Genomic DNA, 26,846 nt, shown 5'->3' with positions numbered 1-26,846 from the left:
AAAAGTCATTAAGCTTGGTTCAAATAACAGTACTGAATTTTGTCAGACATAAAGCAGGCATAAGCATAAGGCAGCAATTAAGATTTCTTTTAACATCTTCTTTCCAACCTAAATGGAAATTATTGAAATATCTACTTGAAGACTAATTTAAAGATAAACAGCTTTATTCACCAATTTAAATTACATACAATTTTCATTTAACTGACGGAACACTAGACTCAAACTTGACTTTCACACTGACAATGGCAAAAATAATAAAACTGAAATTGACATGCACAGCTCATTTGTACACAGGAAGATTTCCAATATTTACGTTGATAAGAATCAACAAATTTGTTAAATCTGAGAACAGCTTTTTTTTTTCCGAGGTCTTTGAAAAGTGAGACGCTTCCGGGGATTTTATATGCTATACACATGACAGGAGGCATGCTCTCAGCTAGGGACTAACTGGCTAAACAGGAGCGACAACAAGAACAAAACCATTTAAGTAAAAATTGAATCTGACAATGGCTGCTTTCATTTTTTTTACTACTTCTACTTATTTGAACGGAGGGTCTAAAAAGTCGGTCCTTTTTCATCGCTCAGAAGAAAAAAGTAAAGACAGACCATATATATATATGTGTGTAGTGTTTTTATTTTTTTGGTTCATAAAAGCAGCCAGGAAAAGGAACACCATCATCATGGTGAATCACTCAGAAAAAAAATGTGCAGTCACGTTTAAAATTACATTATGCACCAAAAGTATAGTCAAATAAGAACGGCAGCAGCATCCCGTTAGTAGTAAGGCCCTGAATAGTTTTTTCTCTGAAACTACCGCTCAGGCCCGGACCCAGCATCGCAAAGCCTCGTGTGTATGAAAATGCACAAGTTTTGAAGAACCGAACACTAACGTCGAGAGAGGCTCTGTGGCCGGGAATACAGTCTTGGCAGATAGCAGCTGGATTTAAATAGAGTTAGTAATACAAAACTACTACAATAATATTCTTCAGCGAAAGACTTGCTCAGGAGCAGCTTCTGCATCTTTTCACATCTGAATAGTAAAATTTAACATAAAAGCGTATCGGAGCCAAACCGTAGATAGGCGTGTAAAAGAATTCTTCTTCCGGGATCAGAACATCCTCTTCCCCGTTCATCTCCGATTCACGTGTTAATTTTTCTTACCACTGCATTGGCAGTTACAGACATCATAGGTCTGCAAGTTGAGTCCAACTTGGAATTTCAGCAGTGATTTCATCGAATGGGGAGGGCGAAGTTCCACAGCTCAGTGGTCCCGAGAGGAGTGAAACCGTGCATCCTAAGGAGACGTGCCTCCGATCGGAGGTACGGAGAAACAGTTTGACAAAACCCTAGATTATGCATAATGATTTGACCAACAATAACGAATTCACATTATTTACAAATGGAATCCACATCTAGCACTCAGAGTAAATGTAACTGATCTGACAAATAAGGTTTACAACAACACATTCACTTGGTAAGCCTGGAATAGAATTCGACATAAATGCATGCCTAATAAGAGAGACATGCATCCTTCCGCGCAAAGATTCACCCGTTCGGAAACCGCCGTCCTCGTGTTGAGTAGACCAGGAATCAAGCGGGGCTCGAGCTGACCCCTGGTCCCAGCCAACACAAATCTTGCCTCTTCAGATCGCAGACAATGAACAAGAATCTTGAGTTTCGCAAAACGGGTCAATCTCTGTGCCTGAAATTCTTCTCTCCCCTAGATAAACTACAATTGAAATGGAGCATATTATCAGGGCAATAAGTTATATATATATATATAATATTTACATATATAACTGTCAAGTGAATACTATGCAAGCAAAAGACAGTAAGCACTGTGCGACTTCGGCCACCGTGCTTCGGGCAGTTTTGCGACAGAGTATGACTAGACAGAGCTGTATATAAATTCAGCATGAAGAAAAATTAAAAGGGGCCTTCATAGAAATTTTTTTTTTGTGACTGTTTTGGATCACTCACTCACAGATATAGATATAAACATGCACGTCTGAATATGAACGCCAAATCACACATACGAATGGAAAGAAAATTTTCCTCACGACAGACTCGGGCCTGATAATGTGCTAGATGTAAAATTACAAAAGAAGGCCAGGAAGCAACACTACTGTGTTCATGTGTAAACAACAATTAACTGGTCCAGGAAATATGTTTTGTTGCCAGCATCAATTCCAAATTTTGAGGAAGCTGTCCCAGGATCCAGTGGCAACAGCCATGCCATCTTCAGTTACACCAAGACAACTTACTCTATTGTCATGACCAGCAAGGACACCTGAAGGGAGGGAAAATATCAAATTAGGACATGAAATACTTCATAACACTTTTAATATTTAGCCCATTCTGAACTACGAAAGTCGATCCAGAAATAAGGTTCCCATCAATTTTACAAATAAAGAATAAATGTTATTCTCATAGAAATTTATATTGTTGTAAAGATGAAGCTTTCCTTTTATTTTTCTTTCGCTATCAGCATTCTCACACAAAGGAGTTCACAGTGTATTAACCCCGCAGGAAACATTTAAATTTTACCTTATCACTGCTCTTTGCCACTTTTTTTTCTAAATTCAAAAGGTGCATAATTTGCACTAATTATCAGCACATGTGTTAGGCAGCAAATTCATTTATCCACTAATTCGGATCCAAAACTAAAGGACAGGTAATGAATTCTGCTGAAAATATAGCTTGTAACTAAACTATTGATTCAGAATTTTTAACAAATGTTAAATTAAGAAATCATAATGTAGAACATCAGGTGCATGTATCTCTAATACTTTTCACAAAACTTGGTACCAATATGTCCCCCCCCCCAGACTCAATATAAAAATGCTGCTGAAATTAAAAATCAAATGTTTGATTTTAAAGATAGCAAGTAATTAAGTCAGACTCAAAGTTTCAATAAAATAAAAAATAATTCTTCAAATAATTTTATTAAAACTTGAAATGAAAAATAACCAACCAAATAATTATAATAAGAGTAATGAAAGCCTCAACTAACATAAATTACATCACAATGGAAAATATCCAGCAAAATAAATATACCATGTCATTGAAAAACAATAAAAGTGATATAAATATAAAACTATGAGGAACAGAACTGGCTGCAGATTAGTAAGGTTCTCTTACACAATCCTTTCTATATTTACTCAAATTGGATTTTGCAAGTTGAGAAAAATAAATAAAACATACTTCCAAAAACTGCAAATAGTAGTTCTGCACTTTCACATAAGTATGCTGCACAGTAGTTTACGACATGAATGAAAGTTAAAGACTTAAGCCAAATGCTTTTAGGATTACAGAAAGAAAATTAATGAATCCTTGTTTCGTACCTGCTCGTTCTGCTTTCATAGAATCCCAGACATTGCAATTAAAATCGTCATAACCAGCCAGAAGCAAACGCCCACTCTTTGAGAATGCTACTGATGTAATGCCACATATGATATTGTCGTGGGAGTACATAGCCAGTTCCTGGTCAGCACGGATATCAAACAGACGGCAAGTAGCATCATCTGAACCAGTAGCAAAAGCATAACCATTGGGAAAAAACTGAAATGCAAAATTAAATTCAATTCATTCAAGTTTAATAACAGCTTTAATTAAAATAAAAATAGTTAGGACAAATACATTAAAGCTTGTGTTACATAGAAAATAGTTTGAAAAAAAGCTGTACACAAATGAAGTGAAGATAAGAAAAAAAAGTCATCAGTATGTACCACTGGGCTTTTTTAATTGTTTTCCCATGCAGAATAAAAACGAGCTTCAGTCAAACAGTATTAAACACTCAAAGTTCAAATATTACACATAATTTATATAGATTTATAAGAACAGTAAACTCCTGATTATACGCGAGTGGATTATCCTTGAGTCAATCAACAATCAGGAACATGTATTTTCGCAGTAAAAAGCAAATGCCAATGGCTGTTTTTTCTCAAAAAATTGTAAATTTAAACTCGGTTGTTTTGTTTTATTTATTTTTTGTACTTCCTTCATTGTACCATACATACTACCACCATATTTTTTGACAAATTTAGGTCTCTTGAAATTTTTCTGGCAGATTGTGCAGGATTTCTTCGAATTCTTTCGCGGACACTTTTCATTAAGTTTTTTGTTCGTGCACAGCATTTTCTTTCACCACTATGCCTTAATTCTACACTACCTGTTTCTTTCAACCGTTTTAAAGTTCTTTCAATTAATCTCTGACACATTTAAATACTTCAATTTTTAAAAAATTTCACCATTCCGCTTATCTTTTAAACGCAATTTAAGAATTAAACATCGTTTAACATCCATCTTGATAATGCAAAGAATAAAACGGATTTTAATTCAAAAAATTGTCTGCGCTATTGCTCATAGAATTAAACTAAAACTATTAAGTGTTGCCAACACTTAAGAATATCTTGAATGCAAATTATGCACAAATGAATTTTGCCGTCAGTTATTTGTGAGCACCCTATATATCATAGGCACTTAGCAGCACCTGTGGTCTCTCTTTGAGGCACCCCAGTGTACTGCGACACTGGGAACCCCTTGCTCTAGTGAGGGAAGTCTACTGATATGGCGATCAACATTCCAGTATATTTGTAGTATGACATATTTTAAAAGAATCCATGTTTTCCCTTACTTCATGGTAAAATGAAAAGTAAAATAATACACATCACTTAGTTGTGCATTTTTTACTGATAAAATTGGTACATTATCTTCATATATGAACTTTTAGCATGAACATTGTATTAAAATTAAAACTATTCCATGAACTTCATTTCTTTTTATTTATACTTATTTTTAGTTGAAATATAATGCAAGCTTTAGTTAACAAACCACAACCGTCACTTTAGAACTTCATAATCTACAATATCCGAAATTGAACTAACTTGATTCTGTTTAGTACTAAAATGAAATTATATTTCTCAAGAAAAACTTACTGTAACAGCATTGATATCAGATTCATGCCCAGGGAAAGTCTGCTTACACATACCATCTCGAATATCCCATAACTAAAGAAAATAATATAAAACAACAAGACTGTTAAAGAGCTTGAATCAAATATAACATAACTCATATCAAATATTATGATAATTAAAAATTACTATTCTACTGGAGCAAGTGAAAATAATAAATCTCATTTAACACTTTAATGAACAATTCACAGCCAAACAATCAAATCATTGACAGGGGTCTGGCCAGAGGATATTTGGGTCCGTTAACGGACCCTTCACAAAAATCCGATCAACTAAAAAAACGGACCTTTCACAAAATCCCGATCAAACAAAACGGACCCTTCACAAAATTCTGATAAACAAGATCGGATCTGTCACAAATTGTTTATTGAAAGAGCAAATCTGAAAGCAAAATAACGTATATTTCTGTGTATAGCATATTTCTGTGTATAAACCGATAATTTTTGGAACCTTTTTTTAAGTCAAATTAGAGGAATCAGCTTATACAAAATTGGCTAATTTTGAAAAAAAAAAATCAGCACTCTCTTGCGATGCTCCTGCAAGCAATAAATAATTGCTACTGCCAAATAAATATAATGGTTGTTTGTTTTATCACAGCCAATTAGCGGCAGTGTTGTAAACTTTTCTGAAAAGGCATTGGTAAGCACTTTTCTCCACTCATGATTTAATAAACAATAATAATATATATCTGCGAAATGAACTTAGAACTGCAAAGGAATAGTAAGGATGAGGAAAAAATATGATCGCTTCAGATAGGGTTACCAACTTCAAAATTATCACCACTTAGCCTCTGGCGTTGAACCTTTATAATGACTTGATTAGAAAATATTCTCATCATTTTGCCAGCTTGTCAATATTTGTGTTTTTATGGTGGCGGTGCACAGTGCGATGTTTAATTGTTATTTTGGGAGAAAATTATATGGGTTTTGATTTTTCGATGCTAACAAGGATGATTAACTTCAAATAAACTCTTTTAATTACCGTTTTTTTTTCTTTAGATGTCTACATTTTGAAAAATGCAATCTTTTAACATCCAATATGAGAATCATATTTTGTTCTTTTTTCAAGCTAACTTCGCTTCATTAGGATTCAAATAAATGAAAAGTCTCTTTATTTCTGTTAGAACTCTCATTTCAAGTTTTTAAAGCAAAATTCCATTTTCTGTTATGAGTCAAAAATTAAAATGCTGAATAGATGGTTTATTTTATTTTATTTTTTTGGTCAACTGTGTCTACAGATATTAATGATATGTTTATCATAGGATTCTAAAATGCAATTTAAAAATAATTTTATCAAAAACATTTCTTTTACAAGCCGTTTTTATACTTTTGATGCCTTCACTTTTGAGAATTGCGATCTCTTTGCATCCGCTATGGGAATCCGATTTTACGAAATTTTGATGATTATTACGCTTTGTTAAGAGGTAAACAATTGAAATATCTTTTTATTTTTGTTAAAATCACGGAATTTATAAGTTTTAAACGAAATTCTGTGCTTTTTAAGACTGTCTTGGGTCAAAAAATTGAATGCTGAACCCTATTCTGAATTTTATTTTATTTATTCATGTTTTTGTTACAATTATTTTAAGTACTGTACAGAAATATATCTAGTATAATTTAACATAATGTAGAATAGTAGATAAATATTGATACTTGAAACAGCGATGCTCCCCCCCCCCCCCCCGCCAAATATCAAAAAAAAAAATCCAGAATGATTTTCTCGACGTAGAAGAGGAAAACACTCAACTTTAAGTTTAATTGATGCCGTTTGTGCCATCTCTAAATTCTAAAATTTTGTTTTGACAAATTTTTTTTTTTTTTGCGAAATTTTTTGATTTCTCACAAAATTAATTCATTTTTCACAAAATCATTTGATTTTTCACAAAAAACGGACCCTGTGAAAAATCCTGGACAGACCCCGGATTGATAACAAGATTGCAAATGTAAGAGAAGTTTTAAATAATAGCAACTTTATAATTTTTACTTACTTTATTCTAGAATAATTAGTTTAGTACTTCAGAGTATTCACATACAATTACAGTAGACCCTTATTTTACGAGGGGGTTACGTTCCACGGAAATGCCACGTAAATCAAAACCACGTATATTGAGACTTAGTAGGGTTGAAATAGGGGTTAGGTTCTGTAGATAAAAAACTACTTCATTCCAGTGATGACTAATTGTATAAGTTTAATGCGTACTTATAACTTTTTATACACAACATGCATAAAGGAAATATTAATTTTGTGTTCTGTTTATAAAGAGGAGCTGGCAATGATAGTCTTATGGCAGTCATTAAGAATTATTTTCTGTAATTCTTTGCGGAGCATTAATGCATCCATGACCCCTTGCGACACACATTTCCATGATAGAATCTTCCCTCACTAACAAATCAGAAAGATCATTTCTATTTTCCAGGAATGGCTCAAAATTTTCAATTTGAACGTTTTTGGTTGTGTCACCGATGTAAGTATCCTCGTTGGTTTTGGCCACCTTGGTCATTCCTAAAAGCTCTTCTTCCAGTGAATTTCTAAACTGTGTGAGTTTAATAACTTTACTTCTGGAAAGAGCTTTGGAATCAATTATATAAAATGTCTCTGCTAGCCTAAGCTCGATTATTAGCATGCCAAAATGCAGTTTATTACGTGTAATCTACAAGGAGTTTGGGGATTTAGGAGTTTGGATTTTGAAAGAGGGAGGGGAAAATTTTATCTGTTTGCATTGCCGCATCTGCGTAAAATGAAATAAAGGTGTCAAATCTTGAACCGTGTATAATCAAAACCGCATAAAATAAACCCGCGTAAAACGAGGGTCTACTATACCATGAAAAGGGGGAGGGGGAAAATTAATTTTCTTGTTAAACTAATAGTACGGTATGCTTCCATTCTTTTTTATTGGTGCATTTGTTAAATTTTGAATAACCTGGTCGGTGGGACATGATACTGGACAGTTTTATAATAATATGTTGTATCCCTGACAGAGAGCAATGAAATTAGGTGGTTTATAACTATTCTCTTTTCATGGGGTGCTTTTGGAAATGAAAGATTAACATGGCTAAACACTTTTTCCATCAAGTATTCCAATTTACATATAGATCTGTTGGTGTAAAACTTTTTTTTTTCATTTTGCTTGAAAATGATTTAAAAGCATGGTATTTACCATCTGGTGGTTTTTGTAATGTTGGATTAACCTTTTTTTCCCATGGCTTTCACTGCCTTAGAAACAAATTTCACACTGATTTTTTATTAGATGCATGTTGTGTTATTGATATCATTTCTTTGACGTTTTAATGAAATTCATCCTGTCAACTCCCTCATTGTTACAAACTTATTTTGCGAAAATTTAAGAAACTATGAAACAACTTTCCTTATCTAAAAGTCATTGAAATTGCATTTTGAAACTAATCCATTTCTAAGGAGGAGGATTTTTCTTGCTTAAAGCTTGAAATCAAAAACGTGAACATTCAATACACATACAAGGCTTAATCTGTAACAAAAAAGTGCGAGATCCCAACTGTATTCAAGCACTAATATTCATAGACAATTAGTCTAAATCTTTATTATCTACAACGATTCCCCCCAGAGGAAGCTAAGAATAGGAGCTGTGTTGAATTTAAATATGTCGATACAATTGAGCTCCAGTCAGTTCTCAAATTAAGTAAAGGATACATGAATGCATGTTAATAAAAACATTTAAAATACAAAATATTTCAACAAAATGTTGTCATAATCTAAATACATACTTTTGCTGAGGCATCACATGCACCAGACACAAATGTGCGCATATCTGGTGATAAAGACAGTGACATAACATCTCCAGTATGCCCGGTGAAAGAAGTACACTGTTGCCCAGTTTCTATGTCCCAAAGGGCACTAAAAAAAAGAAGCAACATTTATCAATTGATATAACAACAAATAAGATTTATTCATGTTCTCGAGATTTCTTTGATTGAAAATGGTATACAAATCAACCTCATATGCATTCATGAAGCAATAGATTCATATTATTGGCCAGAACAGCAAGACACCTGGTAGGTTACACAGGCAAAAGAGGGGGAGAGAGAAATTCACTCAAAACGAAGCCGAAAATGTTTAAAAGAATGAGGGTACAAAAGGATTAAGTACTTCATTTTAAACATGATTGAGATTTTTTTACAGGAGATTAAATTTATAAGAGAACTCCATCTGTTTCAGAGCAAAAGATCTGTGTGATCGGAAAGGGGGGGAGGCTTTTTTCCCCCTGTAGCTGGTAAAAAAGTAAGAAATTGTTCTTTATCAATTATTTCTACCTTCTAACATCTTAGTTTCCAAATCAACAAAAACGTCGACCTAATTTTGAACGTAGTATAAACCATGTCAGTTCAAGCAGGGTGATTGCTTTCAGTGTCAGAAGCTTTTGCATTTAACCTATGATAAAATTTATAAAAAAAAAGGTAACAAAAAGGCATATTTTTGTGCTTCCGAAAAAAAATTCCTGGCCCGAAATACAGATTGCCAAAGAAGACAATCTGGGGTCCGATTTTCAATTGTGATTAACGACAACTATTTTAATTGCTTCATGTTTGGAATAGTGCAAGATCTTCAATAGGTTTTCGTTTTTTTTTTTTTTTGGTCAAGATTTTAATTATAGCTATAAAAACTACATGCACCATTTGAAAAACTCAAATTTGGAATAATTTATTTTTTCAGCTACAGCCTCTTGAAAATAATTTTTTTTTTTTCAAAGTTTGAATCAAAATGCTAATTTCTTTTTTTTTTTGCAGAAATGCAAACTTAAAATGTTTATTTTTTTAATGGTTAATCAGTACCAGTGAGTACTACATTCCCTGAAAAAGAAAGCACCCACTTTTGAATTTAACAGGTTTCATAGGTACTTGGAAAAAAAAAAAGATGATTGTTTAGAGAAACCGTATATGTAAAAGTGGATTTGAAAATTCAATATCGTATTTAGAAGCAAGTGGTGGCTAGAAAACTCTTCATTTAGTTATATAGCCATTTTCATTTTAAATTGTAACTTGATCCAGGACTTTTGTTTTTGTGAAAACAAAAATGCAATCTTTTGGCACTACTCTAAAAGGTTGAATGTAGAGAAAAGTATCAGCATTAAGGTTTCAGCCAGCAAATCGGCTCAAGATTGTTTCTCACAAAAAATAGAGCTTCCCCCAGGATTAAAAAGGGGCACTTTTTTTTCGAAACTAAAAGATTTAGTGGGTATAGTCGTAGAATATATACTGTTACTCCTGGGTTCAAATGTCTTAGTATGGCAACAATAAAAACTTCGAAACATTCATCAATTACTTCCTAGGACAATTGAATAGTTTATAATCATCTTTAAAAAAACTATGTAAACTAATTCTTTCAGCTGTTACTAGCTGTAACTTAAAAAACTTCTTCCTTCAAAAGTAATAAATTGCTCTTGGACTAACCACCACCATAAGGAAACAAGAACCAAAAAACAGTGCCAGTTTGAAAGCACTTGGTATTTATTTTCAATAGTTAAGTCATTTGTTTTCAACTGAAATGTCCAATATAATCCACATTTGGCTTCTGCATGCTGAATTTTTTGTATTTTTGAAATATTTTTACGTTTTTTTTTATGCCACCTGTCACACAAAATATTAGCGTTTTGCTGTATATCTGTAGCAATCTTTTAGAATCTGCTTTCGGTTTTCGATATTTCTTATTTTTTCAGTAACACACAATATGACGTATACTGAGCAAAAATACAAACTTATTTTTCAGACCAAAAAATGCTCGCCGTGCGTGTAATGCATAATAATAAAACAGAACATATTAACCACAAATTATGCACAAAAATAACTGCTTCAGCAAATAATCGCAATTTAGATTGTTATATACTGAAATAATATTAAATTTAAAGTAAAAATGAAATTCGCAACGCCAAAAAAAATTTAAAAAAACGGAATATATGATGCGGATTTTGGACGTTGGTAGATTTCAGGTTGGTGGATTTGTGACCCTCCAGTGCACCTGCTTAATTTTAATTGAAAATGCAAAAGCACTACTAGAAACTTGAATTTGAATGAAAAATTATAAAAGGCAGAGCTAACTTACATTTATCTGGCTGGAAGAGAAGAGTTAGAATTATCTTGAACCACATGTCAATTGGACAAAGAAACACTTCCTTTGTCATAAAGAAATAAGGAGGAAGTATGACAGCCAGTATTCTTTGCTGTAAACTAGTGTACTCCCCCCCCCCCTTGCCTCCATTATTGAATAAGAGGGGATGCAAACCCTTAGGTAAGGAGTAAGGAAGTGATTCTGAGAATTCAGCAGTGGCTTATCAGTAGTGTTCCCAAAGTGAAAAGTCCTTGGAAGAACATTGATTAGTCTCTACAATGCTCAGGCCACTTTTTATCCCTTGTGGTAACTGATAATGGTAGGCATGCTTTTCTCATACTCAGCTCAATGGCAATCCAAGTTGATAGGAGAGTGAAGGGGAGGATATTCTATTTTCACTCAGAAGAAAGACACTGTAGGAAAAACAAGGGGAGGGGACACTGGCTCCCTTTCTTTTCCTAGTAAGAATCTCAAATCAATAGGGTGCCAGTTCATGAACAAAAAGGCAATCAGGGCGCCATTTTACGGATAAAACGGCGTTCTAAGAATCAAAGGGTAAGTTGCATGTGGTGTCCTCCACCCAAGCCTGGGGGGAGGGTCTGAAAAATACAACTCTTGGATGAATCAGCAACTAAAACTGAACATGTACCATGCTACTAAATAACTCATTTAAAAGTGTCTTCAAGCCCACTTGCTACTAAATAAAAATTTGAATTTTCAAGTGTAAATTTTCATATAGTTTTTAAAAAAAAACTCATTTTTTCAAATGCCTCTAAAATCTGTTAAACTTATAAGTGGAAGTACTTCTTTTCAGGGAATGTAGTACTCATTGGTACTGGATCAACAATAAAACAAAGTTTTTAATTTAGCAATTTTGAAACAAATTCAAAAAAAAAAAAAATTTTTTTTTCAAAAGGCTGTAGTAAGAAAAAATTGAAATATCATTTCTAAATGGTGCACATAGTTTCAATGAAAAAGAGTAGGGGAAAAGGGGGTAACATGTGATCATGGTATGTTTTACTAGGATAACATCAAGCGAAAAATCTCAAAAAATTCTCAAGTAATAGCAGTATCAGCCCTACTATTTAACAAGCAAGGAGCCAGTTTATGTTCCTGTGGTGACAACTTCTTTGTTTTAGCAAATGCTGATGTTCTTTTATCACTGTCCTCTTCATATAAAAACATATTTTAAACTAATTAATAAGCTAAATTTAATTATTGCAAACCATTTTAAGAACATTCACGTAAATTTGTCAATGTTTAAACTTTGTAATTAAATTAAAAATTCTTTATTTTTGAAAATTAGTTCTAAGGTAGATGCCGGGGTACTTGTGAACGCAACATGTAGGGGCACATGTGAACAGCTCCCAATCCCTCTCCGTACATATGATATTAGTGTACGCTCATTATAAGTGTTAAAAGAGATGTAGAGATTTATAATTATTGTAGAGATTTATAATTATTGTTCTGCTGCAATCAGTTTGTACATTTATTGTTAATTATTACATAATTACTAATTATTTATTTTATTATTTTTTCAATTTGTTAATTACTAAATAGTTGGTTAAAAATTTAGTGGTATACAATATTTGCACGGAAAATAAAATTCATCATCATATCCTGTATGAGGCTTAAACACACTATATAGCAAGAATATACTTTACATAATAAAATATTCTTTGTATTGTTCAGTAGTCTTATAAAAAAATTTCTCGTCGATCTATTGGTTAAAACATGCTATGAAACTTTAAAATTTGAAAATGAGCAGGGTTCGGTAATTCAGAAAAACATATTTTCTTAATAACTACTATGCAATTCAAAATGACAGTATAGGTTACAAGACCTGGAATGTACTTACTATATACGTACATGCTTTATTATAATGATTTTTTCGTTGAAATATGTTTATCCTGCATTTTTCAATCGTGTTCACATCTGCCCCCCTCCCCCTATAAGGGCACATGTGAACAATTGAAGACTTTTTTAAAAATTCCATAGGGTATAGAAATAATTTTAAAAATCTGAAAAAATTCCGTGGCACAAAGAAAAGACTATTCAATCATAAAAACCCTTTTTCTGTGAAAAATTGAAATTATTTTCTGAGAAATAGCCTCCTTTTCTTCTACTAGTTTCAGAGAAAATTATCTTAAAAAAAAAAATTATTGCACACAGTTTCAGAGATAAAGCAGTTTTAAAAATTTGTAGAACATTGCAATTGAAAAAATGGAGTCCGGGTTGCTATCTTTGGAGGGCTGTGCGATGGCCAGGATTTTTTCTTGGAAAAACAAAAATATGTCTGTTACTTACTTTTTGCTGAATTTAAACATATATTAAATTCAAAAACTGAAAGTAAGACTTCTTTCCTTGCTAAATTGACATGAATTACGCCATGGTATGTTACAGTGTGCACAAATATAAGTGTTTAGGGAAAGAAAATTTCCTTTCGTTAAACAAGATTTCAAGGATGAATCAAGAATTTGAATTAGGTGCAGAATTCGAACCACTGAATAAAGTTTTTTATCCACTAAAACTATTATGCAACAAAGCTTACCCAAATGCCAATTTACCAAACTTCCTATCATGCCAAGATCCTATCTCAATAAGATTTTTTTCTTTTAGGGAAAACAATTTATTCCTTTCGATATCGTTAAAGAGAGGGAGGAGGTAGAGACAGAGAGAAAGAAACTAACATACACCAAATCAAAAACATTCCTTGGTCAATAATTATGGATGATAACAGTAACAGGAATTATAACTGCTTGGCAAAAAGGGAAGAAATCTGTGCTGGATAAATATGCACCGAATATTCGGTTGGTATTCGGAATACTGCATATTCGGCAGGCAAACCAAACATTCAGTCCGGTCGAATACTTCAGTATTCTGCAACCGAATAGTTAACAAATTTAATTGTTCAATAATTGGTAAATGAACTTTAAAAAAAAATAATTTATTGAATTAAATAATAAAATTATCTGTTCCAACAGATGAAATTGTTGCACTCAACATCTGATAGATTTTTTTTTAATTCCTTTTATTTTCAGCATTCCTTCATAAAGACAAAACACAATTAGAGTAATGCTGTGTAAATCACAGAAATAATTTCCTTTTCACTTCATTTACCAAATACTATTCCACTTACCAAGTCATGTCTCCTGAACTTGTGACTATTTGGTTATCATCTAGAAAACGGCAACAAGACAAGTAACCAGTGTGGCCAGGAAGCTCTCGACTGACTCGCACATTGCCTTCACGAGTCTTGAGGCTGTATATAGAGCATATATTGTCAAGACCTCCACAGGCCACATAACTTCCAGAAGGAGCATAGGCACAAGTCATTACCCAGCTTGAACGTAAGGGAATCGCATGCACCTTTAAAAACACAATAAATTGTTATCAGATTCAAATATACATTGAAAAAATTCAATGTAAAAGATGAAAAGGATGTACACTCATAACTCTGCCATGGGAAGGTAAAGCCCGGTAACTGAATTTTTTTTTTGCTTTTTTATAATCTATTGCACTTCAACTTTATTGTACAAGCATGCTTATTTGATTTCAGCTGAAAATAAGCACAAAAAAAAAAAAAAAAAAATTAATTCTAACCTTTCCCTACTGTTAGTATAGAATCCAGAACTCATTTCTTCAAATACCTCAAAACCTCATTTCTACAGATACTGTAATTTACCTTCCCGCGACATAACTGACAAGTCTATGCAAATAAAAAACAGTATACAAAGCCAAATTTTGTGAAGTCATCAGTGGCAGAAGGTAGCACTGAGGAAAATTAAGCTTTTTTTTTTACAATAACACAGTAGGAAGCATTAAATCCTTCTGAATCTTGTTAAATAAAACAAGAAATTTCTCTGAAGTCTTTTAATATACTTATTTTTTTACTTCAAGGATGGCACTTCACTGCAACATCAACCAAATCTCCAGCTCTGCTCTTGGATAATAGGCTATGGCTCCAGCAATTTTACTGTATTTGCATAAACAGAGCTGCCAACTTTTAAAAATCTCAGTTAGTAGCCTAGTTTTGTATGGATTAAAGGGGGGGGGGGGTAAAAAGGGACGCTTTAATCACAAATGTAAGTCACAACCAATGATTTTTAAATTTACAATACGACACACTAATTTATTTTGAAAAAATATTTGCTTTTTTATTTTTTTAGAATTTATTATGATAAATTCATTTTGTTTATTTTCAAAGAAAAATTTGGAACATTACTAAGCACAAAAGCAATATTATCTAAATGATTAATAATACGGATATCATCTGAACTGATTGAAATGTTTCTTATTAGGGACTTGTTTAATACCTTTTTTCATAACATTGTAGTTCAAGACAGCAGTTCATAGAAACTGATTTTTTTGTAGCAATTGACAACTCTGTGTATAAGCATTTTTAAATGTTAGATTGTTGTAGAAGAGAAACCATAAACAAAATATAATATAATAGATTTAATAGATTTGAATAAAAATGTTTTGTTCTTCAGTTTTTTTCATTTGATAAAGTATTCTACTAAATAGATTGTTTTTTAAATTCCTTTCTTTTCTTTTAAATTTCCAATGGCAGGCTACAATTATGACAAAATAACAATAAGATATCTTTAAATTCCAAAATATTTATCTACAACACTACTTCAGTATTCTCTGGCCCTGATAGCTTTAATCCTTTCACTAAAAAAAGAAGCCATGGAAAAAACAATAACTAATTTTTAAAAAAGTGGCTACAGAATTAAAAGTGTCTCCCAGCCACCGGTTGCCAGATAATAATTATAATTTCTGATCTATAAAAAGAAAAAAAAAATAGCAACAAAAATAATTCAAGATTATTAAAAAATAATAATAATAATGCAACCCGGGAGAAGAGCAAAATTTAGAGCTCCAGCTCCTGAATAAAATGTTAACATCTTCCTAAAAATTTGGAGTAAACTAACTTGTCATTAAATTACACTATAAACATGCATGAATGATTTAAATTCAAACCTTGTTAGTTGTGTATGCGTCCCAAACTATAAGCTTGCCATCTTGGGAAGCCGACACAAGATATCTAAAACAAAAAGTTGTATCATATAAAAAAACATAGTAGAAAATTGCAATTTGAATTAAAAAGTTATTTAGTTAAAAAGTTCTGTTGGTTAAATTAGTTGCTGAAACCATTCCAATTTTTAAACTCAAAAATGTAATTTTCTAAAGATATAAAAAGTTTTAGTTAGCACTAAAAAAGTCAACCATTTTTTCTGAAAAACATTTACATTCATTTTTGAATATGTAAACAACATTTTTTCCTTCCGTGCCTTAGATGGGCTATGTGAACAAGCACCACCCCTACAAAAGAAACTTATGACTGTAAAATTTTGGTTCAATGAACCCACCCACCAATGAATGATCAATTAAACCCACTCAGTGTTCTTTTGTTATATTTCAAAATTTTTAATGAGTTGCAATGGAAAGTGTTTAAAACATAAAATCAACTAATATGAGGCCTTGTGGTAGAAATTCTTTTATCAGTCTGCAAGGCAAATCTGCTTTAGATTAGCCATAAAAAATTTTTTTAATAAGCATCAAGAGCCTTAAAAGTAGAATGAGGAGTTTTAAAAATATAATTAAAATGCAAGATAACATGTTCAAAATGAACAGAAGATTGGTAGGCTTTAATAATTGGGTACATAGAATATGTAGAATATGATGACCATATTCTACACCATAAATGGATTTTAAGATACGATAAGTTATCTAACAACCTGATCTTTCAAAACATCACTCTAAGACATTGTTAATATTTTACAATGCTTTAAATACTAGTTTTTATGAGAAGCAGCTTTGCAAGCAACTTTGAATGAGTACAGCAACTTTTTTTTTTTCCAAAGCAGCAAAAAATTTTGAGTAGCCTTTTCATACAAACTGGTAAATTTTTAACTGAACTAAATTCTAAGTCATTAATTTTTTAAGTTAAAAATCAATATATTCATTTGTTACAAAAGTGCTCACGTTCGGCTTCTACTAGTTTAGAGTTTCCAAACTGTGGTCCGAAGACCCCCGTGGGTCCGCGATGCTATCCAGCTAAAACCCAGCAGTTGAGATTGAAGCACGAGTAACGATAATTTAATTCAAAAAGAAAGCAAATTTATGAGGAATAAAAAAGTTCATGCTTAAGTACACGTAGAACACAGCAGCCCACCTCCCCCTCGGAAGTAAACCCACTACACATTAATTTTGTCTACATAACCAAGTTCATTTTGTTATAAAACTACATTAAACAAAAGTCAATCATTGAGACACTTAAGATACTATTTTTTGATTGAAATTTGACACTTTTCAAGCCTCATTCAAGTTTTTTGCACGCATGCCAAAGGGGGGGGGGGGGGTCTGCGATGTCCGTAATTTTTCCGGAAGGGGGTCCGCGGAGGTCTGAAGTTTGGGAATGTCTGTACTAGTTGAAAACATAGTATTTGATTTGCAATCTTAGCATTATACTCTATTTGTGCAGCACCTGCTTTCTCTTTACAGCATACTCATTTTCTCATTAGTATATGCAATAATTGATATCAAAAAACATGCATTAAAAATATATAAAGCTATTCCAATATAGGCATGGTTTTTTGTGTCATTGATTTGCAGGTCATATATTGCAGAGTAGTAAGGCACATTGCATTATCTGGCGACTTTTGTCAACATTCTAAAGTACAGGAGCTGCAGATTTTAATCCTGGAAATACAACTTTGCATTTGCAGAATTTACAACTTCATTCTTTTCCCTATGTTTCTTTTTTTTTCTTCTTCTCCAAATGAAAAATTGTCTGCAGACTTTCTCAAGAATCTGCAACACCTGTTGCAGCATCATGCTGTTTCTATACTACTATTCGGTTAGCATAAGTCAAATAATTTCCAACCCATAAATCTTCAACAATTTACAAGTTGTAAAAAGGTTAATATCTCAAACACAGGAAGTAATTTTTCAAAGCATGTGTTTTGCACATAGCACACTTTTTAAGAAATTTAGTGAAAATTAGTAATTAAAATAGTATGTTTTTCAAAGAATTTAAGCACAATCAGGGTTGGCTTTCTGCCGGCAGAAACTGGTTTTTGCCGTGCCAGTGGCAGAAACTGGTTATAACCGGTAAAAACCGGCAGAAACTGGCAAAAACTTAAAAATATCTTTAATAACTCAAGTAATTAGTAAATGATATTTGTTTAAGTAAATTAAAAAATTAAACATCATTTCATCATTAAAAAAAAATAAAATCCAATGCTAGTGCCCTTGATTTAGTTCAGAAAGGGAACTTATCAATTGCAGAGGCTCGTAGTATTTGGATTAGTTTAACAACGGATAAAAAATCATACAGGGGTGTTTAGGAAAGAGGAGTGACATACAGAATTAAAACAGACATTACTGATTTTAATTTGCTCACTTCTATGCTTCCTCTAAATTGTTTGTGATTGAAATTATCATGTCATGTGCTTCAAAAAGAAAGTGCTAGAATTTTACTTGCCTAGATTTTGTACCTAATGTCACAGCTTTACAAAACAAATTAGCCCCATTTCTCAAAACTTATTTTTCCAGTCAAATTTTTACCACAACCCCAGTTACTACATGGTGGACCTGTTATATACAATAGATGAAAGTTTCACGAACATTGCTTGCTTTTTGATGCATTGTCTGCTAGCTCTCTGTTTCAAGAATATTCTAAAATTTCTCATTTGTGCATATTAAAGTGAGAACCTGTTTAGATTTTTGAAACCACCTTTTCTAAGAGGCAATTGCAGGGTCCAAAAATGTAACATATGATTTTGAATTGTGATAATTTTGTAATAAAATTACAGTGATTAACAATTATTTATTTTTCCCATGCATTTTCTATTGTTTATCAAGAATTTATTTTTCATTTTGTGAGTTTTTGCCAGTTTCTGCCGCAAAGTGGCAGAAAGTGGTTTTTGCCATGCCGGTTTTAACCGGTTTCTACCAGTGGTTTTAACCGCCTCGGCAGAAACTTGCCGACCCTGAGCACAATAGAATAAATCTAAAGAATTCAAGTACTATACTGAATTTTAAAACTTATTTAAGGTTTTCAAGCACTTGAAACTGATCTTTTTTTCCAAGCACTTTAAGTTTTCTCAACAGTGTAAGAACTTTAAGCTCATACCGTACATCAAAAAAAAACCATTAACATTTTCAATGTAAATGTTCAAGTTATTATAGTTGAACAGGTCAAAAATAATCATTTTGCTTTTGCTAAGCACCAGGAATAGGTATGAAAAGCTGACTATGACATCAGAGATCAAATAAAATTTTGTGAATAATTCTTGTATTTTACAGAAATTCCAACTTTAAATCTAAAATAAAAGATTAAGGACTGTCTCCAATGTGGGTATTCTTTATTCCAGTTACATGTGACTAAGTAAAAAAAATAAGTGGTAGTACGCACAGTCAACTCTCGATAATTATCAGTGTTTTTCAATGCTAAGTTGTCTCAATATCTCTAACTGCATTATGCAGTGTAGTTAATTTTAGCACAACACATTCTAAAAATGCAAAATTAATTTATGAAAATAAAATAAACTGATTTTAATTAATGACTTGGTTAAAAAAATCACTTGGTTGATCAGGGTCTCACTGTATTAATTTGACAAAATTTCACTAACCAAAAACTTTTTTCCATTTTTTCTTTAATTGCCAAGATATTACCTTGAATCGGATCCCCAATGCATGGCATAAATCTTAGCCAAGTGGCCTCTGAGTGTGCGCCGTGTCCTCATCTGGATTCTTCCAACTGGTTCCATGTTTGCAGTTGCTTGTACCAAGGTGGTATCACACGCAGCCTTTCGGGCATCCTGGGGAAAAACAGAACTTAAAATCTTTTCCTGCTTGACATGTATAATGTAAGAAAACTATGCTACTTTAATCCAACAATATTATAAACATGCTAATAAAATTGGACTTATATGAGAAACTAAAAACTTGAATAAAAATAAATTCAGTTTGTATTAATTGAAAAATCTGCTGAAGATCAAAAATTAGATCATGGTCTTCAAAAAAATTATTTTGAAATTACCCATGCAAAAAGATTTACTAAAGACAACCATTGAAACAATATTTATGCTAGACTTAAAAATCTGTGAGTCAGGCTGACTCGCTACCAACAAAGGTAAGAGTAGATTTTTGGAAAATGAGAATCAATTTAGGAAGTTAAAGAATAAGATTATTTTTTTTAATGTAGCGAAAAAGAATTGTCCACCTGTTAAAAATGAAATTAATATGCATTAAAAATGATTTACTATCAGAGTAATTAGGGTTTGTGCTTCAATGTTTAAACTATGTAGTGGATTTACCATGTTGCGAATGTCGCAATTCCAAAGATATTCATGTCATAGGCTTTGAGAGTTCGAAAATGAACGTGACAATTGTTTTATATAGTTCTGTTTTGAATAGAGAAAAGCGGCTATGATAATGATTGCATCAGGCACCGAAACTAGTAAATCCACCATTGCACAAACTATACTTCCATTTCACTAAGTGCAAGATGGAGTTTTTGCAATCAACTTGTTTTTAACAATAAAACTAGTGATGGCAAATAGCAGTTTGGCTAAAGCACAGAATACTGACGCTTCAACTTTTGTACGTAGAGCTTTAACATTAAATGTACAACAAATACATATTACTTTACATCATACATTTGTAACTTACTATGTATTTTTGAAATTAAAATTTCAAATTGAGGCATTTATTTGTTTGCTTGACTTAAATCAGAAAAGGAGGTATTTTTAAATTTTTATTTTAAATAAATTCTGTATTACCCCACATTATCTGGCATGCCGCAAAATTCGGGGGTCACCAAGTTTTCAATAACACTTACCTGGTCCTTTCTGGCATGGCGAAAAAATCAAGGTTAGGGAAAAAATTGATAATAATAAAATAAATGTTCAGCTTAAAAATGAATATAAGTTCTATACATATCTTATTAGTATAAACAGTTTAATTTTGTAAAAATATTTACTAGCAATATTATTTGGAATTTTAACAATAAAAATATTGTTTAATAACGAATAATTTCATTAGAATTAAATTAAAATTAAGAAAGCAAACATATAAGTAGTAAGTTACCATCCCTAAACCAGTGCTAAAGAATTTACCATAACTATTCAATAAATAAATATTAAACTTACTTCTCTAAAAGGAACCTAAAATAATTTATTTAAAAAAATTATGAACAAATCGCAGTAACAATGATTGTTTCTGAATTGATTACCTTATTGGCATATAATTATATCCATTAATCATGACCTACCATAAATAACAAACATGTATTATATGCTATACACATTTTTTCTAAAGAAGGTTAATTTTGGGATTTATTTTTTTCCCCTCACAGTGGTTTGCTTTCTGATTAGAGCTGAATAGGGATATTTACTTTTGTTTTGTTGCAAAATAAACTGCAAATTATCCGGCATGCCAGAAATTTCAAATTTCGAAGCATGCTGGGCAACCTCACTTTTTTCGGCATGACAGATAATGCGGGGTAATACAGTAATATGAAGCATTATTTAGAATATGTAAAGCATGATTAGCACGAGTACATGTTTATTATTCTAAAAATTATCTTGTTATCAATTCATATTATTTCTAAATATTGTTATAGATATCTCAACATTCAAATTTTTAGAATTTAGCGTGAATTTGTATGAATAATAAGCATGATTTCTTTAACCTGTGTATCAATGCACTACTGATTATTACTTAATGTTTTTGAAGCTCTGATGTCTGCTTTCTATTATCTTGCACTTAAGAGTTAACACATCTTCAGATTCTGCTCCAAATACTAAAATAACTCTTTCGTTTCCATATTCGACTCTTTCATCAATTTAGACATCTTATCCTTGGGTAAGATTTCTATTCTCTTATCCATGATGATTGAAATGAAACTAATCTTAACCATAGAAATTGTGATCTAGTCTAGCAAATTCAAGAACAAAATTACTACTTCCACCTTTAACCAATTACATTCATCCTTTCTGCTCCACTAAAATATACAGTAGACCCTCGATTTATGCTGGGTTACGTTCCACGGAAATGCTGCGTAAATTCACTTAGTAGTGTTAAAATATGGGTTAGGTTCCGTCCCAAGCTTTATTATGAGCACGCCAAAATGCAGTTTATTATGTGTAATCTGCAATCTTTAGTAATTTGGATTTTGAAAGAGGGGAAAATTTTACCTGTTTGCATTGCTGCATTCGCGTAAAAACAAAACTCATCCACGTAAAATAAAATAACGGTGTCAAATCTTTAATCGCGTAAAATAAACCAGCGTAAAACGAAGGTCCACTGTAAACAATAACCCATGAAGCAAAATCTAGAAGTTTTTGAGGTGCTGCAGTATGGTAAAAATTTTGCTACCAGACTTACTACATAAGTTTTAAACGGTTTGATTGAAAGGAAATGATACTTTATGGGTACAGATGTGATATACCCCCCATTTGGCGACATCCGATTTTTTGCACAAAATTGAAAATTTTTCTCGCCAATGAGGCAATAATTGTTTAAGCATGGCATCCCTGCCGAAATTAACCTGTGTTTGGCAACCTGAAGGCAATCTTAGATCTGTTCAAACTTGTTTACTTGTTATCGGTTTTACTCAGGGGCTCGTTTTTTCATGCAATATACCTTACAGGAAAGCTTATTTTGTGTTAGTTTAAATTCAGTAGTAGTCTTTTGATGAATAAATATTAAAAAATGCCAGTTTCTTCAAACTTGAACGTTAATTAAAAGTAAACTCCAACTTGGTGTGTATCTGTAAGGTGCCATTGTCATTTGTTGTTTTGTTTCAGAATGAGTGTGAGGATTTATACCATAAAAAGGTAAGTTTTTTTTTTTTAGAATTCGAAACAAAAAAAAACTCAGTTCCGAAATTCTTTGTTTTAACAAAATCTTGAAAGTTTCTTGTAGTTTTTAACATTCTCTTTACTGTATGTAAATTGATTTCACAAAAAAATAGTACTGTTATTTTCTTTTAAAAGTTAATTCTTATCGATACCATGAATTATTTAGACATATTCTATAAACGTGCCTCCTGTAGGTACTGAATTTCTGAAAATAAGTCGACTCCAGCATTTTATAAAGATATGAAAGTGTTATTTTATGTAAAATACAATAGGTATTTTGAAAGCATGTCTGGATAGCAAATTAATTGGTATTTTTTATTTTTTATGTTTGGGATGTTTTGTTGAGACATTTCTCCTTTTCATGCATCGAAATTTGAGTAACTAAGCATTTTTTTGGCTGAAATAGTTATTGACTTTTCCGCTTTAAACATCGCAATTTGAATCGCTTTGCTTTGAGGCACCCCTCAACAATTCTTGAGACACCCCTGGATGCCGCGGCACCCAGTTTGAGAACCTCTGACACATAAGAGTTAGTGTGAAAGTTCAATGAATGATAGCATTATTACGGAGAAAGAAAAGGAGAGGCAATTTTCGGTTCTAAAGAGAATTAGTTATATTTAACCAAGAATTAATGAAGATTTAAAGTAAAGCATCATTAATTTTTACAACCTGTAAATATACTCCATAATCACAATTTTTTCCATAAACATAGTGCTGAAATTTAAAGTACTACACTATTTCTTAAATAATAGTATAAGGGCCATTTCACAGGATTTTCTCCAAATGTAAAGTCCGCAAAATGAAACTTTTTTTGCCATAACTACTCAATTTACTCTTTGATTAGTACATCGGTTTATTTTGATTTAATCCTATCAACACACCAACTCACAAAAAAAAAAAAAAAAAGTGCTAATCAAGCAGGAAATGAAATAGTTGTGGGAAAAATGTCATGTGTGAAATACACCGCCAGCTCAGTCAATTCCAGCAGAGGACTGCAGTTTCGTGCTTATTAGCACTCATCAGCCCGGCATAAGAGTGACTGAGCTGTGGGTGGAAAACCTCTTAAGGAAGCCAAGAGTGCCAAACAAACTGGTAGCTAATACAGAATTAGCACTGACCAGACGAGTAACTGAAACAATGGTTCGGTTCAACTCTAATATTGAAGGCATGGTATATTCAGTAACTAACCGCCCTATAGCCAGGGCTACGGCAGAAATACATGAAATACACTGCCAGCTCAGTCAATGACTGTAGTTTTGTGCTTATTAGCATTCTTCAGCCCGGCATAGGAGTGACTGAGCTGCAAGTGGAAAACCTCTTAAAAAGCCGAGAATATACCTGCCTTGCCTTTAATATTCGAGTTGAACCGAACCATTGTTTCAGTCACTCGTCTGGTCAGTGCCAATTCTGTATTTTAGCTACCCGTTTGTTTGGCACTCTTGGCTTCATTAAGAGGTTTTCCACCTCCAGCTCAGTCACTCCTATGCCGGGCTGATGAGTGCTAATAAGCACGAAACTGCAGTCCTCGGCTGGAATTGACTGAGCTGGCGGTGTATTTCATGTATTTCTGCCTTAGCCCTGGCTATAGGGCGGTAACTTACTGCATGTCATGTGGATGGTACATTTTCACAAAACACTCAAATGACCCCTAAACTAAAATAAAGTATTTCTTGAATATTACAATACCTTTATTCCAGATAGTTTGAATAAACTATTTGCCATTTATTGCACAATTAAATGTCATGTAAAGGTTTGTTTTGGATACTTGCTTTCAAAATAGGACGAAGTATCAGTAAAAATATGTTTAAGCGCAATCAAGATTCATCTATCATAATCTTTAATTTTGTACATTACATTTTTGGTATATTTAACTTTGTATGGCCAAAAACTTTGTTACTTAAGTTTTATGTACTAGCAATTCATGTCAAAACTTTAAATGTGTTAATGTGAACAGAATACACATATGTAATGTAAAAATTCCAGTAAACATGCAGTTAAATATCTTACTCGAATGGTGTTTTTGAGGGTTTCTGCCTCTTGTCGTAGACTGTCCAATTCATTCATATTGAAGTTAAATGCACAAACTGCAAACAAAACAAAAACACATGAGATAATCAAATTGAATACCTACTAATAACACTACACAGAAATACAAGACATAAATCTCTTAAGAGAAGTTTATCAATTTATTTACAACTATAAATTATTATAACTTTCACATACAGCATTTGAAATCACTGGTGATCTGCTGGTCCAAGACCAGTGAAAATTGCTTTGAACCACCATGAAATAGAATTTGATAGTCCGTGGGACCAGTTGTCCACAGTGTCAATTGACATATTTATTGCATATTATTTTCATTTTTAAAATTTCATTTCTGCATTTACAATAATTTTGTTTGAATAAATAAAGGCAACTTTCCTATTATGAATTTTCATGTAAATAAAATTATGTAGAAATATGTTTAAGTAAACAACATTTCAGTTTAAATGGAACAGTCATTCTATTTGCGGACCAGTGTATCTTCAGCTTCATGCTTACTGATCCTCAAGACCAGTTATTTTTCCCAATGATTTCTAACGCTGTTTCATTTTTGCTAAGAATCATAAGACACTGAAAATCTTACAAAGTAATCTAGTTATAAATGCATTACCCATGATGGAAGATATAGATTTAATGGACATTTTAGTTTAAGGAGAAAAAATGGAATATTTCAGTATTTTTCTTTTTTAATGCTTATGGGGTGCATCATACCTCAAGCTAGTGGCATAACAAGATACTAGATTAAAATTTCTAATGGCAAAAAGGACATAATCCCTAATCCCATCCTCCTCCCTAAGCCACTGCTTCGAACTAAATAGGCTTGCCAAAAGCAACTCTATATCAAATCTTTCTCAACATAAAATGTTATGGACAAAAAGTAAGTTCATGAAATGTATGAAGAGCTTTTGAAAGATCCATATAAGTTATATAGTCAATATATTCAAAATTTAGCAATTTGTAAACATTATTCACCTTAGAAGTCAAGAAAACAAACTAAAACAACCTTTCCCAATGAAGGATCTGAAGTTTAATCATATAACTAAGCAAGAAAAACAATATATGATCAACTAATCAGTCATGTTTCTAATTTACAGCGTACTCCTGCACCTATAATATAAAACACTTTTCGTTATTTTGCATCTTCAGATTAGATAAAAACAGAGAAAGCACAAATGCATACTGACAACTTCGGTGAGGATTAAGCTAAAATGAGGTCTTCCGTTGCATCTTACAACCAGGAAATTAGATCTGATGTATATGGTGTCCTGGCATTTAAACATAGGCCTATATGTCAAAATGAAGTTTATCGTTTCAAACAATCAATAACTCAAGCAATTAAGCGCGATGGCTATTACTAAATACAGAGAATGATAAATATATCAAGAGAAATGAGAAGATATCTGTTTCAAATAATTTTTTTAACATAATTGATGCATTATTAACTGTTAAGCCTTGTTTGTTACACCCAATATTCATAACATCAAGCATGAATTTAATAATTCAAGTCTGAAGGTGTGTAATGTGAGAAAAGTTTGTTTATTTTTCTCCTTACCTGTTGCAAGGGGAAAAGAAAAATGTAAAAATCCGGGAGGATGTTATAAGGAACACCGGCAGACTCCGCCAAGGAAAGTATGTTAGAAATCCCTGGCGGCTCCGTTATAGAAGCGATGCGTGCTGCATTGAAGTAGCCTTATCACAACGACTGCATTAACTTCAAACAAATTTGAAAAATATTTTGCACGAAGACACTAAGGAAAACTTAATCATGCAAAAACCGGCTGAAACTAAGGCCAATAAATTGTAGGAAATGTCTTCACTTCCCTAATTCCGCACATACCATATCCCAAACACAGGGTGCGGTTTCTCCTGCGCGCAT

At 32.4% G+C, this 26,846-nt stretch overlaps 1 protein-coding gene across 1 annotated transcript; it reads right to left on the bottom strand.

Annotated features, from left to right (window-relative positions):
- Positions 1-146: 146 nt before the first annotated feature.
- Positions 147-26,846, bottom strand: LOC129234115 (guanine nucleotide-binding protein G(I)/G(S)/G(T) subunit beta-1). The gene is made up of 9 exons (XM_054868005.1): positions 26,523-26,846; positions 24,935-25,011; positions 19,737-19,882; positions 16,038-16,101; positions 14,191-14,420; positions 8,714-8,843; positions 4,938-5,009; positions 3,345-3,561; positions 147-2,290 (listed from the first exon to the last, which is right to left on the bottom strand). Exons 2-9 carry the CDS (start codon positions 24,989-24,991, stop codon positions 2,184-2,186), a joined length of 1,023 nt encoding a protein of 340 aa, XP_054723980.1. The 5' UTR covers positions 24,992-25,011; positions 26,523-26,846; the 3' UTR covers positions 147-2,183.

Source organism: Uloborus diversus, chromosome 1 (genome assembly GCF_026930045.1).
Source record: "Uloborus diversus isolate 005 chromosome 1, Udiv.v.3.1, whole genome shotgun sequence".
Taxonomy (NCBI): Eukaryota; Metazoa; Arthropoda; class Arachnida; order Araneae; family Uloboridae; genus Uloborus; species Uloborus diversus.
This window is presented reverse-complemented; position numbering and strand designations above follow the sequence as displayed.